The sequence below is a fragment of the Bufo gargarizans genome, chromosome 3, assembly GCF_014858855.1.
Source record: "Bufo gargarizans isolate SCDJY-AF-19 chromosome 3, ASM1485885v1, whole genome shotgun sequence".
Classification (NCBI taxonomy): domain Eukaryota; kingdom Metazoa; phylum Chordata; class Amphibia; order Anura; family Bufonidae; genus Bufo; species Bufo gargarizans.
In genome coordinates, this window is record NC_058082.1 from 107,906,834 (window position 1) to 107,926,117 (window position 19,284).

The 19,284-nt window shown below is 42.4% G+C and overlaps 1 protein-coding gene across 1 annotated transcript in view; it reads right to left on the minus strand.

The window, feature by feature from the left end:
• Positions 1-18,822: 18,822 nt before the first annotated feature.
• The window catches only part of LOC122931422 (sterol O-acyltransferase 2-like), a 188,202-nt gene continuing 187,740 nt past the window's right edge, over positions 18,823-19,284 (minus strand). Inside the window, exon 14 of the mRNA XM_044285496.1 lies at positions 18,823-19,197. Coding sequence (XP_044141431.1) covers positions 18,823-19,197 — 375 coding nt within the window. The remainder of the gene's footprint in view (positions 19,198-19,284) is intronic.

The window sequence follows — 19,284 nt, forward strand, 5'->3', positions numbered from 1 at the left end:
CCATATTTTTCAGAATTTGGTGCAGGGAAGGGAATACAGGATAAAGCCACCCTTCCATTTGCGGGCATACCATTACATAATGGTGGGATTACGGAGTAAAGACACCCCCATGCTTTCTTTGGTGTTTAAAGGGTCCAGAACACTACAAAGCAGTAATGTTTGCTTAGTGCAGTATTTGGTTCACTGGTTATACCGAGAGAGGGAAACTGTGAATTGGACACCCTACTTATGCGGGCAGGAACCTTGGGATAGCCGTTATATGTTTGTCTATGTATGTCTTTATATGTAAAACATGCAGCACTCTGTACTTTATTTGGGTACCCCAGAGCTAGTTCCTCTTCCCTCCTAAAGCATAGGCCGAGGACGGCTTAACTTGAAGTAAGGGGGAATGTAACATCCGAGAGTTATGTTACGAAACTCTTTTACTCCGCTGCAACCTGTTAAGTGTATCTGCATTGTCATCCTGTGTAATTTAACATCACATTCTCACAAATGTGCATTCAAATCCTTGTAAAATTTATATTGCTGTAATTTTCCATGTACACCAGCAGGTGGCAGCAATGTTTACCAGAGACTTAGTTCAGTTTAGTATTTCTAGACTGGAATAGTACATTCCAGTTTGGCTCCCCCCTCTTTGAGGAGGTGTGGGATGTTCCCACATCCTGCCTCATGGGTGGGGAAGGAAGTTAGAGTTAGTGTGCCAGCCACCCTGGTTAGGGGAAGGCTGTGTGTGTAGGAGCTCCCAGTTCTAGGGATCCAAGCCAAGATCTTGTCTCGGCTGAGACAAAAGATCATCATTCCCAGTCCTTCAGCCTCAGCTGGTAGAAAGCAAGCAGCCACCTCCAGTATTCCAGGAAGAAGCATACCCTGTGAGCACAACTGTGAGTACCGTCCAGAGACCAGGAGAAGCCATATTCATCCTCAGCTAGTCAGTCCCCAATACAGCAGAAGACAGCGCAGAAGATATAAATTCCTGCCACATCACAGAGCCACAAGCAGATGACTTATCCTGTAGACAGCTCCAGGCACATGATAGAAGCAGAAGAGATAGATCCCTGCCATACATTACCAATACCTGCTGGGACTTCAGACTATTGCTGTATCTCACATGGATTAAAGCTGCAACCAGTAAAGACCAGTTTGAACTATATTCCAAGTCTGGATCTCATTTATTGCTACTAAATCCCTCAATTATTCCTACTAGCAACACACTCATTTTATTGCAAGTGAGCCAGGATCCAGGAGTCCAGCCGTACCCAAGTAGGAGACACCGTTGACACCATTGCTATTACCACACAGAGCCATTACACCACTCTGGCATTCCTAACCTGAACACCTTGAAGGGCCCTGAGACTGTACCCTGCACACGCTGCAGTTGGCGTCACAAACAAAACTATTAACTATCATTTACACCTGACCCAGTTATTGCATATTATAGCGTCAGAGTGCATTATTCCAATCTGGCCTACTGCAAATGTGCCCTTCCTGCCTTAGATATGCTAACAAGGGACACATTGCTACTGGCCATACTGAATGGGTGAAAATCACTGGGTCCAATTATTAGGCATATTTGTGTGGTCATCAGGATGAGGTTCTGGCTGAAAGCCATATTTCCTGTAACATATCCCCCTGTTGTCGGTATACCGACACACTATGTTGGAAGCCTGGTCTGTGTGTGGAAGTGTTTACAATAAGAACAAACACAATACATTATAATAGAGGCAGGCGTACTCCATGGCTCCACCATCGATAAATTGGTTCCTCCCTTTCCTAGTAGACCCTCCTGGTATTTTCTCCCTAAGGTGCACAAGTCACTGACCCATCCCCCTGGACGCCCCATAGTGTCGGGGGTTGGGTCAGTGACTGAGCCCTTGTCGAGATACCTGGATTGGTTACTGCGCCCTATTTTGTTCAGATTTCCCACATATCTGGGTGACACCAACGACTTCCTCCTGGCACTTGAGGATTTCCAGTGGCGGGATGGTTGGAGTTTGGTGTCCCTAGATGTGGTCAATCTTTACACCCGGATTCCGCAACGTGGGGGTGTGAACGCAGTTCTTGAACTTATTGAGCATTCAGGGAGAAATCCTCTATTTAGCAAATTCGTAGAAGAGTCACTGCTATTTGTCTTGGAGAATAATCCGTTTCTTTTTAATGACCAGTGGCATAGCCAATTTTTGGGACCGCCATGGGGACGCCTGTCTCATGTACCTTTGCGAATATATTTTTGGGTAGATTTGAGGACAGATACATCTTTTCGACGTCTAACCCATTCCTCAGTTCTATACACCTATTTTTACGCTACGTGGATGATGTCTTCATGATGTGGTCGGGGACACAGGAGCAGTGTGAGCATTTTGTGGCCCATCTCAATGACGTGAACGATATGAACATGATGTTCACCCTCAGTTTTGGGGGGTTGTCCATCGAGTTCTTGGATGTTCGCGTCGTTGAAGATGGTGCCCTACATACCGAAGGGTATCGCAAACCCACTGCTACCAATACCCTGCTGCACCATGAGAGCTATCATCCACGTAGCATAACAGAGTCAGTCCCTTACGGACAGTTTTTGAGACTCAGACGGATTAATAGTCAGGATACAGGCGAAGGAACTGAGGGATAGACTAATACAGCGTGGATACCCGCTTGAGCAATTGAATATAGCGCTGGAGAAAGCAGGGACCCACACACAACGATCATTGATGAAACATAGAAAATGTAAGGAGGAAAAGGACGCAGAGAAAAAGGACAGATTTGTGTTTGTGTTTAAACATAGTCCAATGGCAAACAGTATAAAGAGGTCAATTCTGAATAATTGGGAGATTTTAAAAGCAGAAGGAGATCTGGGCAAACTTGTAGATCAGAAACCGATATTAGCTTTTAAAAGATGCCGTACATTTAGGGACATTTTGGTGCGCAGCCGCTACAGCGAGCGGAAACCACGCGATTGGTTGTCACTCGGTAAGCCGGTTGGCAACCATCGCTGTGGTGACTGTTCGCTGTGCCGTTATATGCTTCAAGGCCGCCACCTCTTTTTTGGAGGCATTGAACATTGTGTGCACCAATTTATTAACTGCAGAGTGACATTTGTGGTTTATGTACTGATTTGTGTGTGTGGGTCTTTCTATGTAGGAAAACCCAAAAGATCCTTAATGGAGCGGGTACGAGAACACTGCAATTCAATTAGAACAGGCAAGGGACGCACTCGCCTCATTGAACATGTACGGTGTCAACATGGAGGGGATGCGAGTGTCCTGCGATTTGCGGGTTTGGAACATGTTCCCCCATTATTACAAGGAGGTGATAGACATCGTCTCCTGCTCAAAAAGGAGGCTCGGTTTATTATTAAAACCGATGCAACTGGATATTTAGGTCTAAACAAGCGTAATGATCTGTCAGTATTTATTGAATAGGGTGACATTTAACCACTTTACGTCCGCCCATAGGATATAAATGTCCTATGGGTGGACCTCTATTTCTGAAAGCACGTTTTAAAACGTCCTTTCAGAAATAGCAGCTGCACGCTAATCGTGCAGCTGCTGAACGGGTTGCCCGCTGTCAGTGACAGCAGGGCAACCCAGAGAGAAGGCAGGGACAGTGCCCAGGTATCCCTGCCTTCCGGATCGCTGCAGACACAGCGCTCACCGAGCGCTGTGTCTGCAGAGCAGGAAGCGCTATGCGCTTCCTGTTCCGGCCCGGCGGTCGTGTGACCGCCGGGACCGGAGCGTGCAGGTGCTGTGTGAGGTCTTACAGAGACCTCGATCAGCCCTGCTCTGAGCGCAGAATCACGCTGTACAGCCTCTCTGGGGGGTGCATTTCTTCTGTAACTGGGGCTACTATGTCAGCCCCAGTTACAGGAGAAATCAACAGTGAAAAAAAAATGAAAAAGTGAAGCAAATGTCCCCCAGAGGTCTTGTATGACCTTATGGGGGACGAAAAGTGTAAAAAAAAATAAAGGGTTGAAAAAAAAAAAAAAAAAGTTTCACATGTAAAAAAAAAAAAGGTCCCCAAGTAAGGAATAAATTAAATAAAATAGACATATTTGGTATTGCCGCGTCCGTAAAAACCAGCTCTATAAAAATATCACATGACCTAACCCCTCGGGTGAACACCGTAAAAAAAAAAAACTGTCAAAACAAGCAATTTTTGTCACCTTGCATCACAAAAGGTGCAACACCAAGTGATCAAAAACACGTATGTCCCACAAAATGGTACCAATAAAACAGTCACCTCATCCCGCAAAAAATGAGCCCCTACATAAGAAAATCTCTCAAAAAATAAAAAAACTATAGCTCTTAGAACATTGAGACACTAAAACATCATTTTTTGGTTTCAAAAATGCTATTATTGTGTTAAAGTGAAACAAATAAAAAAAAGTATACATATTAGGTATTGCCACGTCCGTAAAAACCAGCTCTATAAAAATATCACATGAGCTAACCCCTCAGATGAACACCGTAAAAAAAAAACAAAAAAAAACGGTGTCAAAAACAAGCAATTTTTGTCACCTTGCATCACAAAAGGTGCAACACCAAGTGATCAAAAATGCGTATGTCCCACAAAATGGTACCAATAAAACAGTCACCTCATCTCGCAAAAAATGAGCCCCTACATAAGAAAATGTCTCAAAAAATAAAAAAAACTATAGCTCTCAGAACATGGACACATTAAAACATAATTTTTTTGTTTCAAAAATGCTATTATTGTGTAAAACTTTAATAGATGAGAAAAAGTATACATATTAGGTATCGCCACGTCCATAACAATCTGCTCTATAAAAATGTCACTTGACTGAACCCCTCAGGTGAACGCTGTAAAAATAAATAAATAGAAACTGTGCTAAAACAACCAATTTTTTGGTCACCTTGCCCCATAAAGTGTTATAATGAATGATCAAAAAATCATATGTACCCAAAAATAGTACTAATAAAACTGGCACCTTATCCCCTAGTTTCCAAAATGGGGTCACTTCTTGGGAGTTTCTACTGTAAGGGTGCATCAGGGGGCTTCAAATGGGACATGGCATCTAAAAACCATGTGGAGTTCCTTTTCTTCTGCGCCCTGCCGTGTGCCCATACAGCAGTTTATGACCACATGTTGGGTGTTTCTGTAAACCGCAGAATCTGGGTAATAGATATTGAGTTTTGTTTGGCTGTTAACCATCGATTGTGTTAAAGAAAAAATTGGATTAAAATGGAAAATCTGCCAAAAAAGTGAAATTTAAAAATTTGATCTCCATTTTCCTTTAATTCTTGTGGAACGCCTAAAGGGTTAACAAAGTTTGTAAAATCGGTTTTGAATACCTTGAGGGGTGTAGTTTCTACAATGGGGTAATTTATGGGGGTATCCACTATGTAGGCCCCACAAAGTGACTTCAGACCTGAACTGGTCCTTATAAAGTGGGTTTTGGCAATTGTCTTAAAAATTTGAAGAATTTCTTCTAAACTTCTAAGCCTTCTAACGTCCTAAAAAAATAAAATGACAATTCCAAAATGATGCCAACATAAAGTAGACATATGGGGAATGTTACGTAATAAATATTTTATGAGGTATCACTTTCTGTTTTAAAAGCAGAGAAATAGAAATTTAGAAAATTGCTAATTTTTTAAATTTTTGGGTAAATTTGGGATTTTTTCATAAATAAAGGTGAAATATTTTGACTCAAATTTATGACTATCATGAAGTACAATGTGTCACGAGAAAACAATCTCTGAATGACTTGGCAAAATAAAGGCGTTCCAAAGTTATTACCACATAAAGTGAGATATGTCAGTTTTGCAAAATTAGGCCTGGTCAGGAAGGGGGCAAATGGCCCAGATGGGAAGTGGTTAAATACGCCTCTACTTGAAAACATATTATTTACTACGGGGAACCAGTAGTGAATTTGCATGCAGCTCCTCCCTTATAGATGCACAGATATTATTCCTTCCACATATGTCAGCCCTCTGTTACTTTTTGTATATTTGATATTGATGTTTTTGAATTGCATACAAATGTATCCATGTACTTGTGTCTTGCGCGCGCGCTGCTTTTGTAGCGTCAAGGGTTGCTAAGTGATGGGTCGTTGAACCCTCCCCCAGATGACGCTATAAAACTGCGCGCGACTTTTAAAGTGTATCAAACAGCCGGAAGAAGCGGTCACACCGCGAAACGGCCGTCGCTGTCTATTGTTGCTCCATGTGAGTCCACCCCCGGAATGTACCCTGCAATAAAGATGTGAACACGGATGGTGAGTGCGGCTGATCTGTTTATCTTGCAATTTATTACAATACATTATAAGCTCATTTAAGTTGCATTTTTGGCCAATCGGTTGATTCATCTTCTTGTGCATGGATGGTTCTGATGTTCATCTGGGATTTCATCTGGGATCATCTGGTGCCTTCATGATGGGTACAGATATCTGGTCACCTTCTTAGATCAAGGGCAATCATTGTGTCTCTGGGCATTTCTCCACCTGAAATCGAATTAAACAGTCTGCTCCTCGGGGGAGCACACCTCAACAGCTGCAGTTCTGAAAATCCATCAGGAGATATCATGGCCTCCCCCTGTTGACAGTATCTGTAGATAACACTTGGCACTCTTAGTAGGTACATTACAAACTGAGGCTATATATCACAACCCAGTGGGAGCTCCCATTTGCAACGGCTGCGCCCAAGTTCCGCGTTCGACTGGACAGTCCCAATTTATGCAAAGCGCCTCTGCGGATCACTGTGGGGTCAACCCACTCCCTCGCAGAATCCCCAATAGGGAGAGCTATGCCCCACAACCTACTGGCTGCGCCGCGGACTTTGTGGGCTAGCACCCAAATTACACGCCATGTATCCATGGTAGTTAGTTACTACCGTTTATGGGACCAGTCAGTTTTGGCCTGACTGAACGCCTACTTATAAGTGCCAGTGACAGACAGGGAGATAGACTGCCATTTCTCCATACTCTTTAGTGACCCAATTCAGAAGCTGACAGTACAGGGTTTACCTGAGTAAGACACACTGGAGATATGCAATGACATGCCCTTATGATGACACTCTGAGCCAAGTTTAAGAAGCAACATACCTTGGTACCAAAAATTAGAACCATATATTATATGCCGTCCTAGTGATATAGGTACCTGCCCAACATGAAAAGAGCACTCCCAGACTGAACTGTCCTATTGTACAAGAAGTTATAACAATCCTTTCTGAACCAACAGTATTGCCAACTGATGCAAGCAAAAAAGCTTATCTAAAATCCATTGTCTCCTCATGGTTGAGGGACAATACCATCTGTTTGTGAGCTGTATGGCCTTACCCCTACAATAAAGAGAGTCATAAATTCCTAACCGCTCCCCCAACAGACACCTGGGTGTAGAGATTAAAGACAAGAACTCTATCACATTTGCATTACACACTGAGGACAAACAAACAAAAGGTTCTGCAACAGTAAACCTAATCCCTCCCCCTGTGTTGGTGACCATGCATTGGGGCTATTATAGGTTTACATTGATTGCATGCTCTGGCCAGTATATGGGGGACCCCTGAGTTACATATAATGGCCAGATCTTTAGGGATCCCCACCACAAATCTATTATAACAGATTCCCAGTAGAGATATCTGTTGTAATGGTGTCTTTTTGCAGCCCTGTTTCATGTGTAGCCTGTTGGCTCACAAATGAAACAGGTCTCTGTCTTTGCAATTGTATGTGTGGTTGAAAGCCACCCTGCCTTACATCTCTGTGCGGACAGAGTCGTTTTATGTATGTATTCTCCCACTTTCTTCTTTGAAGAGCACTAGAATACACAGATATTTTGTTAGCTGCCATCCCCTTTAACATGCAGCCATCTTATCTGTAAAGAATGAATCAAGGCAACTGGACGTACTGTAGATTGTACGTTGTACGTACGCAGTACGTCCAGTTGCCTTGATTTATTCTTTACAGATATACCATGACCTGGATAAATGAGAACCTTCACAGACATGCTGCCATCTTGCATTTTTTTTAATTAAATGCTACATTCTTCCTGATTTTTATAGATTTGTGACTCTTTAGCAAATCCTGCCTGACCTGCTCTATTACCATTGCTGCTTCAATCAGTGATGTCTCCTTAGCTGCATTTAAACGAATTGTGGTATCAAGATATGGAAACTTCTCCACAAACATACGTATCATGCCTTGTGGTGCTCCTACACCATGATCCTTTGTCACCTTCCTATACATAGCTTCAAACCTTCCACAAAGCGACAAGGGCTCATCATGGATGGTAGGCCTGAAGTTACTTAGGACCTCTGGGCTGACGTCCGTATGCCCTGTTACCAATTTCATGAGGATGGAAAGCCTGTCTTCTTCATCATGAAATAGGCCATTCCTGAAGGCACTTTTTTCTATGACCTCATATCTTTGAAAAAGATGTGTAGGCAACCATAGCTTAAACAATTCCATGCGATATTCTGGAGGGACAGAAAATTTCTGCCAATGTCCCTCAAAAATATCACAGGAAGTGAAAGGATCTGCATCTGTTTCAATTTAGCCCCTCATCGGTCCACCGTGCACCACACGTGTTGCCCCTGCGCTACTGGCTGGCTGCATCCATATACAGCTGTATAAAAACTTTATCAACATCTGCATAATATTTTTTTTTCTCAGCTAACTGAGACTGCAGCATGCTGATCTGACTGTCTTTTTCTTTGTGTTGTGTTTCTAGACTAGAAACCTGTTTAACCGCTTCTGCACAACAATAACAATGCAAATTTACAGGGGCCTTTGTCTCTTCAAATGATTCCGCCTTCTCCAGCTTGCTAATAGCATCATCAAATATGCACATCAGCTTAGCAAGCATGTGAGGCCGTTTGGACGTTTGTATGAACACAACACGCTTAGCAATGTGCAATTTGTCATAGGAATCAGCTTGATCTACCAGAGGTTCCCATAACATTTGCACAGATTCATTTGATCTAGGCAATACAGGGTTAAACATACTATATCTACTTAACTTTTGAAAAGTCCCATGTCCTGCTTTGTCACTCATGGTTATCCCTGCGATCTGTGTGTTACTCCTGAAAGCCTCTTTTACCAACCAGCAGGATTCTACTGAAGGACTGGAAAAAAATAAACACAAAACAAAAACAAGCATCCCACAGGTTATAATGGGAAGCAAAGGAAACAGTCAGTAACCTAGGAACTTCACTTAAATAGGTTCTCTGTAATTAATTGAACTCACACTAGTACTCAATGAAACTGTGTTACCTGTCCGAATCTCCCAGGTCTAAAAACCTAAATTCACAGTATTAGGGTCCATTCACACGTCCGTCGTTTCTTTCCTGATCTGTTCCGTTTTTTGCGGAACAGATCTGGACCAGTTCTGTACCCATTCATTTTCAATGGGTCCTGAAAAAAATCGGACAGCTCAATGTCTGATTTTTTTTCAGGACCCATTGAAAATGAATGGGTACAGAACTGGTCCAGATCTGTTCCGCAAAAAACGGAACAGATCAGGAAAGAAACAATGGACGTGTGAATGGACCCTAACAGTAATTTCAACAATATATCTTAACAGATATCAATTAAAACAGTTAGGCTTGGCTCACCATTGTTAACCCCATAAGGACCAAGCTCATTTTCACCTTAAGTCTTGATAATCACGGGCGAATCTAAATTACCCTCGGTCAGGAGGGGAACGTAGAGACAAAAGAAAAGAGGGGTGGGGGGGCACAATAGGGTAGTCTGTTCAAATACAAACTGAATTGTTTGAAGTATGAAGGTGCTCACCTTTTGAGGTTGTGCGATAATAGACACAACTCTATTGTAGGTATATAGGTATATCAAGACCTTTTGGATCCGTGGATGCAGCCGCAGAAGGAGTGTCTTTGGGATTGGGTGTCCAATCCCCCAAAGGATGCTTGTAGTAAGAAAAGGTTCTGATCAGGCGCAAATTCACAGGTTCCAATACGTCTCTATAGGTGAATCTTCTTTATTTTTATAAAAGGTAAAATGGTGTATAGAACAACGCGTTTCGGGGCTCAAGTTGTCCCCTTCATCAGGTTAACAGTAGTCACAATAGCTAATAGTAAATACAGGTATATATAGGTGAAAAAAAACAAAAAACGGATTACCTAAGGGCTGCCCATAGATGGGAGGGGCCAGCACCAGAAGAAATGTCACAAACTAAAATACAACATTTTAGCTAATGGAATTCATCAATCATGCAATTACTTAGTGCTGGTGGTGCATAGCTAGAGTAGTGTAAGAAATAAATAAATAGGCGATTCTTTATTAGATATCTGTATGGTATGATCGATGGACTAGAATCACATGACTACAACACTGCGGTCATGTGATAGAGGCAGGGCGGCTGTAGTGTCTAACGAGCGCTCGGCACATGCGCTCTGCTCCCCCTTGTCTCCTCTCTAGACGGCCGGTCATGTGATCGCTAGGCTCGCGATCACATGGCCGGTATCCATGGATACAATAACGCTACCAAATAGTTTAGCAGAGCGCAGTGTCCCTGGGGCGAACGTACTCAGCGCTGTGTGATGTTGATATTAACAGAAACGGCAGCAGTTATCAGGGGGTCAATATATTCATTAAATAAGTATAAGTATAAGGTAAAGACTAAATAGGTGGCTGAGTATGTGTATTTATACTAATGCACTCAAGAGCTCATGGTAATTATATGCACCTATAGAAGAGTTATATGCACCTATAGTGTGTGGATAAAATTACATGTACCTATAATGTCTAAATAGAAAGATAAATAGATAAATAAATAAATATATATAGAGGCATATAAATATACATAAATACATAAAAAGGTGTACACCCAACCATATAGATATGTAGATGTACATGTATCCACATGAGAAATATATATTAATAAAAATTATATGAAACATATATATAAAAGAATAATAATGATAAATTGATCATAATTGTTATTGAAAAAAATAAAAAAATAAAAAAAAATTATATATATATATTATTATTAGATTGATATGTACTCATTAATGATGGCTAAATTTATGAATGAATTTTTTTTTTTTATATATAAGAGTTAAAAATGAGTTCAAAATTATTATATAAAAGCCATAGCGAGAGGAGGGGAATATGTGTCGAATATATATGAATAAATAATGAATGTGTAAAAGCGCTGGCACTGGGCTTTCTATAAATTGATCTCAAAAGCTTCATTGAGGCCATATGGATTCAAACTATTCAACCTAAAGATCCAATACATTTCTCTACGTCTAATATACTGCATGTCTTTATAAAGATGACTTGGAATTTGTTCTATTGGGGTTACTTTGAATCCAGCTGAGCTACCCTCATGATGTTCTGCAGCGTGTCTGGATACACTATGTTTCCAGTATTTTTTCTTGATGTTTGATCTATGTTTATTCACTCTGTTCCGCAATGTTTGGATCGTGCTCCCCACATACTGTAGATGACACGGACACTCTAAGGTCCCTTTCACACGAGCGTGATTTCCGCGCGGGTACCATGAGTGACGTGAACGCATAGCACCCGCACTGAATCCGGCACCATTCATTTCAATGGGTCTGTGTACATGAGCGTTTTTTTTCACGCATCACTTCTGCAATGCTTTGAAATCGCAGCATGTTCTATATTCTGCGTTTGTAACGCAGGACAGGCCCCATAGAAGTGAATGGGGCTGCCTGAAAAACGCATTGCATCCGCAAGCAAGTGCGGGTGCGATGCGTTTTTCACTGATGGTTGCTAAGAGACGTTGTTTGTAAACATTCAGTTTTTTATCACGCGCGTGAAAAACGCATCAAAACGCATTGCACCCGCGCGGAAAAAACGGAACAACTAAACGCAATCGCAGACAAACTGACTTGTTTTAGTGCCAAAATCGCAACATTTTCACTGAACGCACCCTGAACGCATCCGGATCAAATCCGTCACGCCCGTGTGAAACCAGCCTAAGAGATATATGACGTGGCTGGATTCACAATTTAGGGCGTTCATAATGGGGAATGACTCCCCACTCACTCTATTGTAAAAAATAGATGTTTGGTGTATACTGGAGCAGCATAAACATCTTTTGTGTCCGCACTTAGAGCTGCCTTTGCGGACAGTAGTATTATGATTCTCAGTATGATATGAAACAGTTTGCTGGGTGCAAGAATGTTTTTGAGGGTACGTGCTCTCTTGTAAGTGAGTTTTGGGGATTCTGGAATAATTTGATTTAAAATGGTGTCTCTTTTTATAATATGCCAATGTTTTTCTAAAACCGCCTTTATCGACATATGATTTTGATTATAGGTCGTAATAAAATTGCAACTATATTTCTCATAGCTATTATCTTTCTTCTTTTTAGGCGCTGGGATTAGACATTCATCTTGAGTAAGTTCTGTGGCCTTCTTTCTCGCGCCAGAAATAATATTAGGGGGATAACCTTTTTGAATAAACCTGGAGACCAGAGTATCACACTGTTGGTTGAAATCGGCCATTTTTTGCAAATCTGACCAGTGTCACTTTATGTGGTGATAACTTTAAAACACTTTGACTTATCTTGCAAATTTCCAAGTTTCAATTTCTCTACTTCTATAATACATAGTAATACCTCCAAACATAGTTATTACTTTACATTCCCCATATGTCTACTTCATGTTTGCATCATTTTGGGAATGATATTTTATATTTTGGGGATGTTACAAGGCTTAGAAGTTTGGAAGCAAATCTTGAAATTGTTCTGAACTTTTCAAAAACCCAATTTTTAGGGACCAGTTCAGGTCTGAAGTCACTTTGTGAGGCTTATATAATAGAAACCACCCAAAAATGACACCATTCTAGAAACTACACCCCTCAAGGTATTCAAAACTGGGTTTTACAAACTTTGTTAACCCTTTAGGTGTTCCACAAGAATTAATGGAAAATAGAGATACAATTTCAAAATTTCACTTTTTGGCAGATTTTCCATTTTAATAATTTTTTTTCCAGTTACAAAGCAAGGGTTAACAGCCAAACAAAACTCATTATTCATGGCCCTGAATCTGTAGTTTACAGAAACACCCCATATGTGGTCGTAAACCGCTGTACGGGCACACGGCAGGGCGCAGAAGGAAAGGAACGCCATACGGTTTCTGGAAGGCACATTTTGCTAGACAGTTTGTTTTGGACGCCATGTCCAATTTGAAGCCCCCCTGATGCACCCCTAGAGTAGAAACTCCATAAAAGTGACTCCATCTAAGAAACTACACCCCTCAAGGTATTCAAAACTGATTTTACAAACGTCGTTAACCCTTTAGGTGTTCCACAAGAGTTATTGGCAAATAGAGATGAAATTTCAGAATTTCAATTTTTGGGCAAATTTTCCATTTTACTATTTTTATTCCAGTTACAAAGCAAGGGTTAACAGCCAAACAAAACTCATTATTTATGGCCCTGATTCTGCAGTTTACAGAAACACCCCATATGTGGTCGTAAACTGCTGTACAGGCACACGGCAGGGCGCAGAAGGAAAGGAATGCCATACGGTTTTTGGAAGACAGATTTCGCTAGACAGTTTATTTGGACACCATATCCCATTTGAGGCCCCCCTGATGCACCCCTAGAGTAGAAACTCCAGAAAAGTGACCGCATTTTAGAAACTACGGGATAGGGTGGAAGTTTTGTTGGTACTAGTTTAGGGTACATATGATTTTTGGTTGCTCTATATTACACTTTTTGTGAGGCAAGGAAACAAGAAATAGCTTTTTTGGCACCGTTTTTTTTTGTTATTTACAAAATTCATCTGACAGGTTAGATCATGTGGTATTTTTTATTTTTTTCTATAAATTCTTTATTTATAAGTTTCAAGAATATCACAAAGCTTGCAACATGTTAAATCACACATCACAAAGAGGCACAGTCGAAACCAGTCCGACATACTAATATGAGTAACACATTGATATCCTGACAATAGAGTCTGAATATACATGACATACGATACCCATGACAGCGACCAAACAAAATAATAAAAAATAAAAAAACATGGCAGACATAAGGAAAACTCCACTCTAAAAGTAGCTAGTCTCGAAGTATTCCTATCAAGACATCAAAACAGCAATAAAAAAAAGGGAGAAGACACACCACATACGGGGGGGGGGGGGGGGGGGGGTGTGTCACAAATCCAGCCAAAGGAGACAGAATAGACAAATCAAGCTTAAGGGACAGCTCAGGTAAGCAAAGACCGATACTCTGACGAGTCTTGGAAGGTGAACCAGGGGGTCCAAGCCGTAACAAAGGTCTTATTGTTGCACCTCAGGGACGCCGTTAGTTCCTCCATTCTCCGGATCTCCTCCACTCTTTGAATCCACATTTCAGTGGAAGGTGGAACAGGGGATTTCCACTTCATCGGGACGCATGACCTAGCCGCAATGACCATATGACGCAAACAGGAGCGTCGGAGTAAGCTCATGGGCAAATCCGAATGGAGCAGTAAGAAAAAAACCTGGCGAGTTCGGAATATTGAACGGGAAAATGGACGATAAAGCCCTGTGAATTGAGTCCCAAAAGGGCCTGATTTTGTCACATTGCCAGAAAATATGTAGAAGCGAACCCTGAGACGATTCACAGCGCCAGCACAAAGGGGACGCTGTAGGAAACATCTTTTGGAGACGTGTCGGAACAAAGTACCACCGTGACAGAATTTTGTAACTAGCCTCCTGATATTTACTGGCAATGGAACACTTATGAGCTAGTTGGAATATTCTAAGCCATTGGTCGGAGGAGACATCCAGTTGCAGATCCTGAGTCCACTTGTTTACATAAGAAGGGCAGAAATCTTTGTCGGGTAGTACCAGTGTCTTGTATACCTCTGCGAGAGAATGGCGATAGACCCCTGAACCTATGCATATTTTTTCAAAGGGAGTGAGGGCTCTATCAAAATCCGGGTAAGAGGGAATAGAGGAAAGGAAGTGATGCAGTTGCATAGCTCTCCAGGAACCGAAAGTACATGGCTCAGACTGCTCTAGCAGTTCGGCGTGAGTAAGCCAGCGTCCCGTCTTCCTAAAGAAAGGCGCCCGACACCTCCCACTCCGTCTCCACTGCACAAAAGGGCCTCCCGAAATACTGGCCGGAAAGTCTGGATGACCCAAAATTAGGAACAATGGGGATGGTGTGGGCGATATTGTTGGAATGCTTTGATATTTACCAAATTGGAGTAGAGTAGGGCCTATGACAGGGTGTGAGGAAATTTCAGTCGGGGTCTTCCTACCGACCCACGGTAGTAAAGCCAACGGGGTACGGGAAGAGAGTTGTTCAATAGAGATCCATTGTTTAAAGGGGACGTGACGGCACCAGTCTAACACACGTTGAAACATGGAGGCAGCATAATATTTCCTCAAATCCGGTATCCCCAGACCCCCCCTTTCCTTCGGGACATGCAGCAAAGATCTAGACATCCTTGGGTGTCTTCCCGCCCAAATAAATTTGAAGAGGTCACAGTGAGCAGAACTGAAAAAGCTAGCTGGTATATGGATAGGGAGGGTTTGGAATAAGTATAACAGGCGTGGGAGGACATTCATTTTGAATATAGCACACCTGCCAAACCAAGTATATAGGCCTTTGGACATGTGGTATTTTTATAGAGCAGGTTGTCATGGACGTGGCTATACCTAATATGTATACAATTCTTTTATTTATGTAAGTTTTACACAACAAAATTATGTTTTAGTGTCTCCATAGTCTGAGAGCCATAGTTTTTTCAGTTTTGGGGCGAGTATCTAAAGTAGGGTCTCATTTTTTGTGGGATGAGATGACGGTTTAATTGGCACTATTTTGGGGTGCATATGACTTTTTGATCGCTTGCTATTACACTTTTTGTGATTTAAGGTGACAAAAAATTGTTTATTTAGCACAGTTTTTATTTTTAATTTTTTACAGTGTTCATCTGAGGGGTTAGCTCATGTGATATTATTATAGAGCTGGTCGATACGGACGCGGCGATACCTAATATGTATACTTTTTTTTATTTATGTAAGTTTTACACAATAATATCATTTTTAAAACAAAAAAAATCATGTTATAGTGTCCCCATAGTTTTTTTTATTTTTTGGGCCATTGTCTCATGTAGGGGCTCATTTTTTGCGGGATGAGGTGACGGTTTGATTGGTTCTATTTTGGCGTACATGCGACTCTTTTGATCACTTTTATTACCTTTTTTGGGAAGTAAGGTGGGCAAAATTTCAATTTCCCGATAGTTTTTATTTTTTTATTTTTATGGCGTTCACCATGCGGACCCAGACCCACTTGGTTCTTGAAGATCCAGTGGGTTTGATGTCTGTATAATACAGTACAATACACCATATTGTGTATTGTCCTGTATTTTACTTACACTGTCTGAACAGATCTATGCCTTTAGCATAGATCTGTTCAGCACCATGGACAGCAGGATGCCTGAGAAGGCATCCTGTTGCCATGGGAACCTTCCCCGTCTGCCAATACTGAGCAGACGGGGAAGGGGAAGGAGGGGAGCTCCCTCCCTCTGTCACCCCATCCATCTGGGGGCTGCAAAGGCATAGCAGCCCCCCGATGGCAGAGGGAGGGAGCTCCCTGACTTAACCCTTTCCATACAGCGGTCCGTACGGACCGCTGTATGGAAAGGGTGAAACGGCTGACATTGCAGCGATGTCAGCTGTTTAAACCAGAGTGTCAGCAATGTGCTGACACTCTGGTATGCCACTGACCACCAATGAATATTCAGGGGGAGGCAGGTGGGGGATCGCGATCCCGCCTGCCGCACTGCCCGCCTCCCGCAACTGCCTGCACCGCCTGCAAACGCCCGCACCGCCCACAACCCGCCCCCCTGCACCCCGTCGACATAAAATCATTCAGGGGTTAAATTTTGTTTACTTTGGCCATTTTAACGTTTCTGATCCCTGATCAGAAACTACAGAAAACGCTGCAAACCGCATTTCTGAATTGAGCTGTGGTTTGCAGCGATCGCCGATACGGGGGGTCACAGGACCCCCCTCGGCATTGACCCTGGGTGCCTGGCTGTGTGTAGCAGCCGGCACTCAACGCTGTCACCATGTCTGCAGACATGGTGACAGTTTAATGCCAGGACGAGTATACTCGTCCTGGAGCGCTAAGTACCAGTGCTCCAGGACGAGTATACTCGTCCTAGGTCCGGAACGTGGGATTTTTGCTTCTTGGAGATGGGAGATTTATGTATATCTCAATTTTCCATCTCTTCTATTCTATTCCTAGCATGTTGCCTTTGTTTCCCATACAACCCGATTATTCTGTGTATAATTACACCTCTTCCAGTCCTTCATATACCCCAGGAGCAACACACAACCCTTGCAGATACTTATATATAAAAATAGTTTACTGATAACATAGAGATGACAAAGCAATAAACATTATACATAAAGATACAGATAACACAATACATAGAGGACACCACCACACAGCCCCCTCAGTTACTGTGCACCCTGGATGCTAAGCAAATGTGGCTAATAATGTGTATGTATATATAGTATATCCAGAGTCCACCAATTTACAGTCTACTGGATCTACTCTTCTAACCAACTCACATCCAGTACCTGACCATTAGTATATGTACATATAGAGACTCCTGCATAAACAGCAGATATAATCTATTGGTAATACAATCGCCGACTACAAATATCTATATGTACACATATAAAGTCTACTGGGATATTATACTTATATACATACCCACATACGCACACATATAACTTAGCTTGCTCCTGAAATGCTGTTCATCCATGGGTGTCCAGGAAGAGAAGAGAGAGCCCCACTCCCAACTTTCACCTATATGTTGCTGTGTCCCAGCCCCCCACCATAGACTCCACCCTGTGACCACCCAAATATTTTCCCCCATCTCTTGGTCAAGAGGATGTTGTTCAACTGCTTTTACAATGTGCCCTTCCTGCCTTAGATATGCTAAAAGAGGACACAATGCTACTTTCCATACTGAATGGGTGAATACCACTGGGTCCAATTATTAGGCATATTTGTGTGGTCATCAGGATGAGGTTCTGACTGAAAGACATATTTCCTGTAACACACCCAAATAGAAATGTCGGATTGTTGCAAAACTCAACAAGCAGTTCTATCTCGGGAAGATATGTAAAAATTACGGGTGTAGTCTGAATAGACTATGGATCTTTTGACAAGAGTGTAAAAGTGCTTCTGCTGTCCTATAAAAATGCTCTTAGAGGTTCTTTTTGGGTAGTGAACCTCTTGGTGAAAGATCACCGAGGGGAAGACACTAGTTGGCAGACTTTGAGAGGGGGTATATTTCTAGACTGAGAAAAGCAGGATGGTTGTTTCTATGAATTGCCTGCTATCTATGCCATTCTGACTGTCACGAATGAGCGGGTGTCAACCCACTGTTCCACATGTCCTACCTCCTCTAAGGGCATTGTCTGAGTGAACCCCTCGATCTTCACAGTACCCCTGATGGTGGGGATAGACTTTCCCGAGGGGAACACCAGGTCTTCTTGAGGAGGATAGGCACACAAGGCAGCTGGTCCAGGCGGACCCGGAGTCACCTGAGAAAGGTAACAGAGGTGCAGGCATTGTCAGCAGGCTAAGTCATTACCAGGAGTAACAGTGCAGGACCAAAGGATGAGGCACAGGCGAAGTCAGACAGGCAAAAGGTCAGGGCAGGCGGCACAGGTACAGGTCAGGCAATCTGGGTCGGCAACAGGAGAGTCAACGCAAGCAGGCAGGGATAAAACAGATAGCAGAGTCCAGAAATACAGGTACAAGTCAGGAACACAAGTTCGGAGCATGAATGTTTTCTTCTGGTTCCCAAGACCTCTCCTCGGGACCAAGCCCTTCCAGTCCACAAGATAGGTCTTCTTGCCATGCTTCTTAATGTCCAGAATGTCTTTTAACCTCAAATATGTTGTCAGAATCTTCAGATACCGGAGTTGGAGTAGAAGGAGCCGTCGAGAAGCGATTAAGAACTACTGTTTTTAGTAAGGACACGTGGAAGGCATTAGGAATAATCAGAGAGATAGGCAGACGTAACTTATATGTCACTTTGTTGATCCTCCTCAATTCTTCAAAGGGTTCAAGGAGCCTAGAAGCAAACTTGAAACTGTGGACCCTTAAGCGGATGTTTTTAGAGGAGAGCCATTCCTTATCTCCAGACGAGAACTGAGGCTGTTTTCTTCTTCTCTTATCTGCATTTGTTTTGATGTGAGTCACCACTTTGTTGATACAGTTTTTGGTGTCACGCCAAATCTTCAAAAAAAATCCCTAAAAAAGGAATCCGCAGCTGGTACCCCAGAAGATGTAGGAACAGGGAGAGGAGAACGAGGGTGTTGTCAA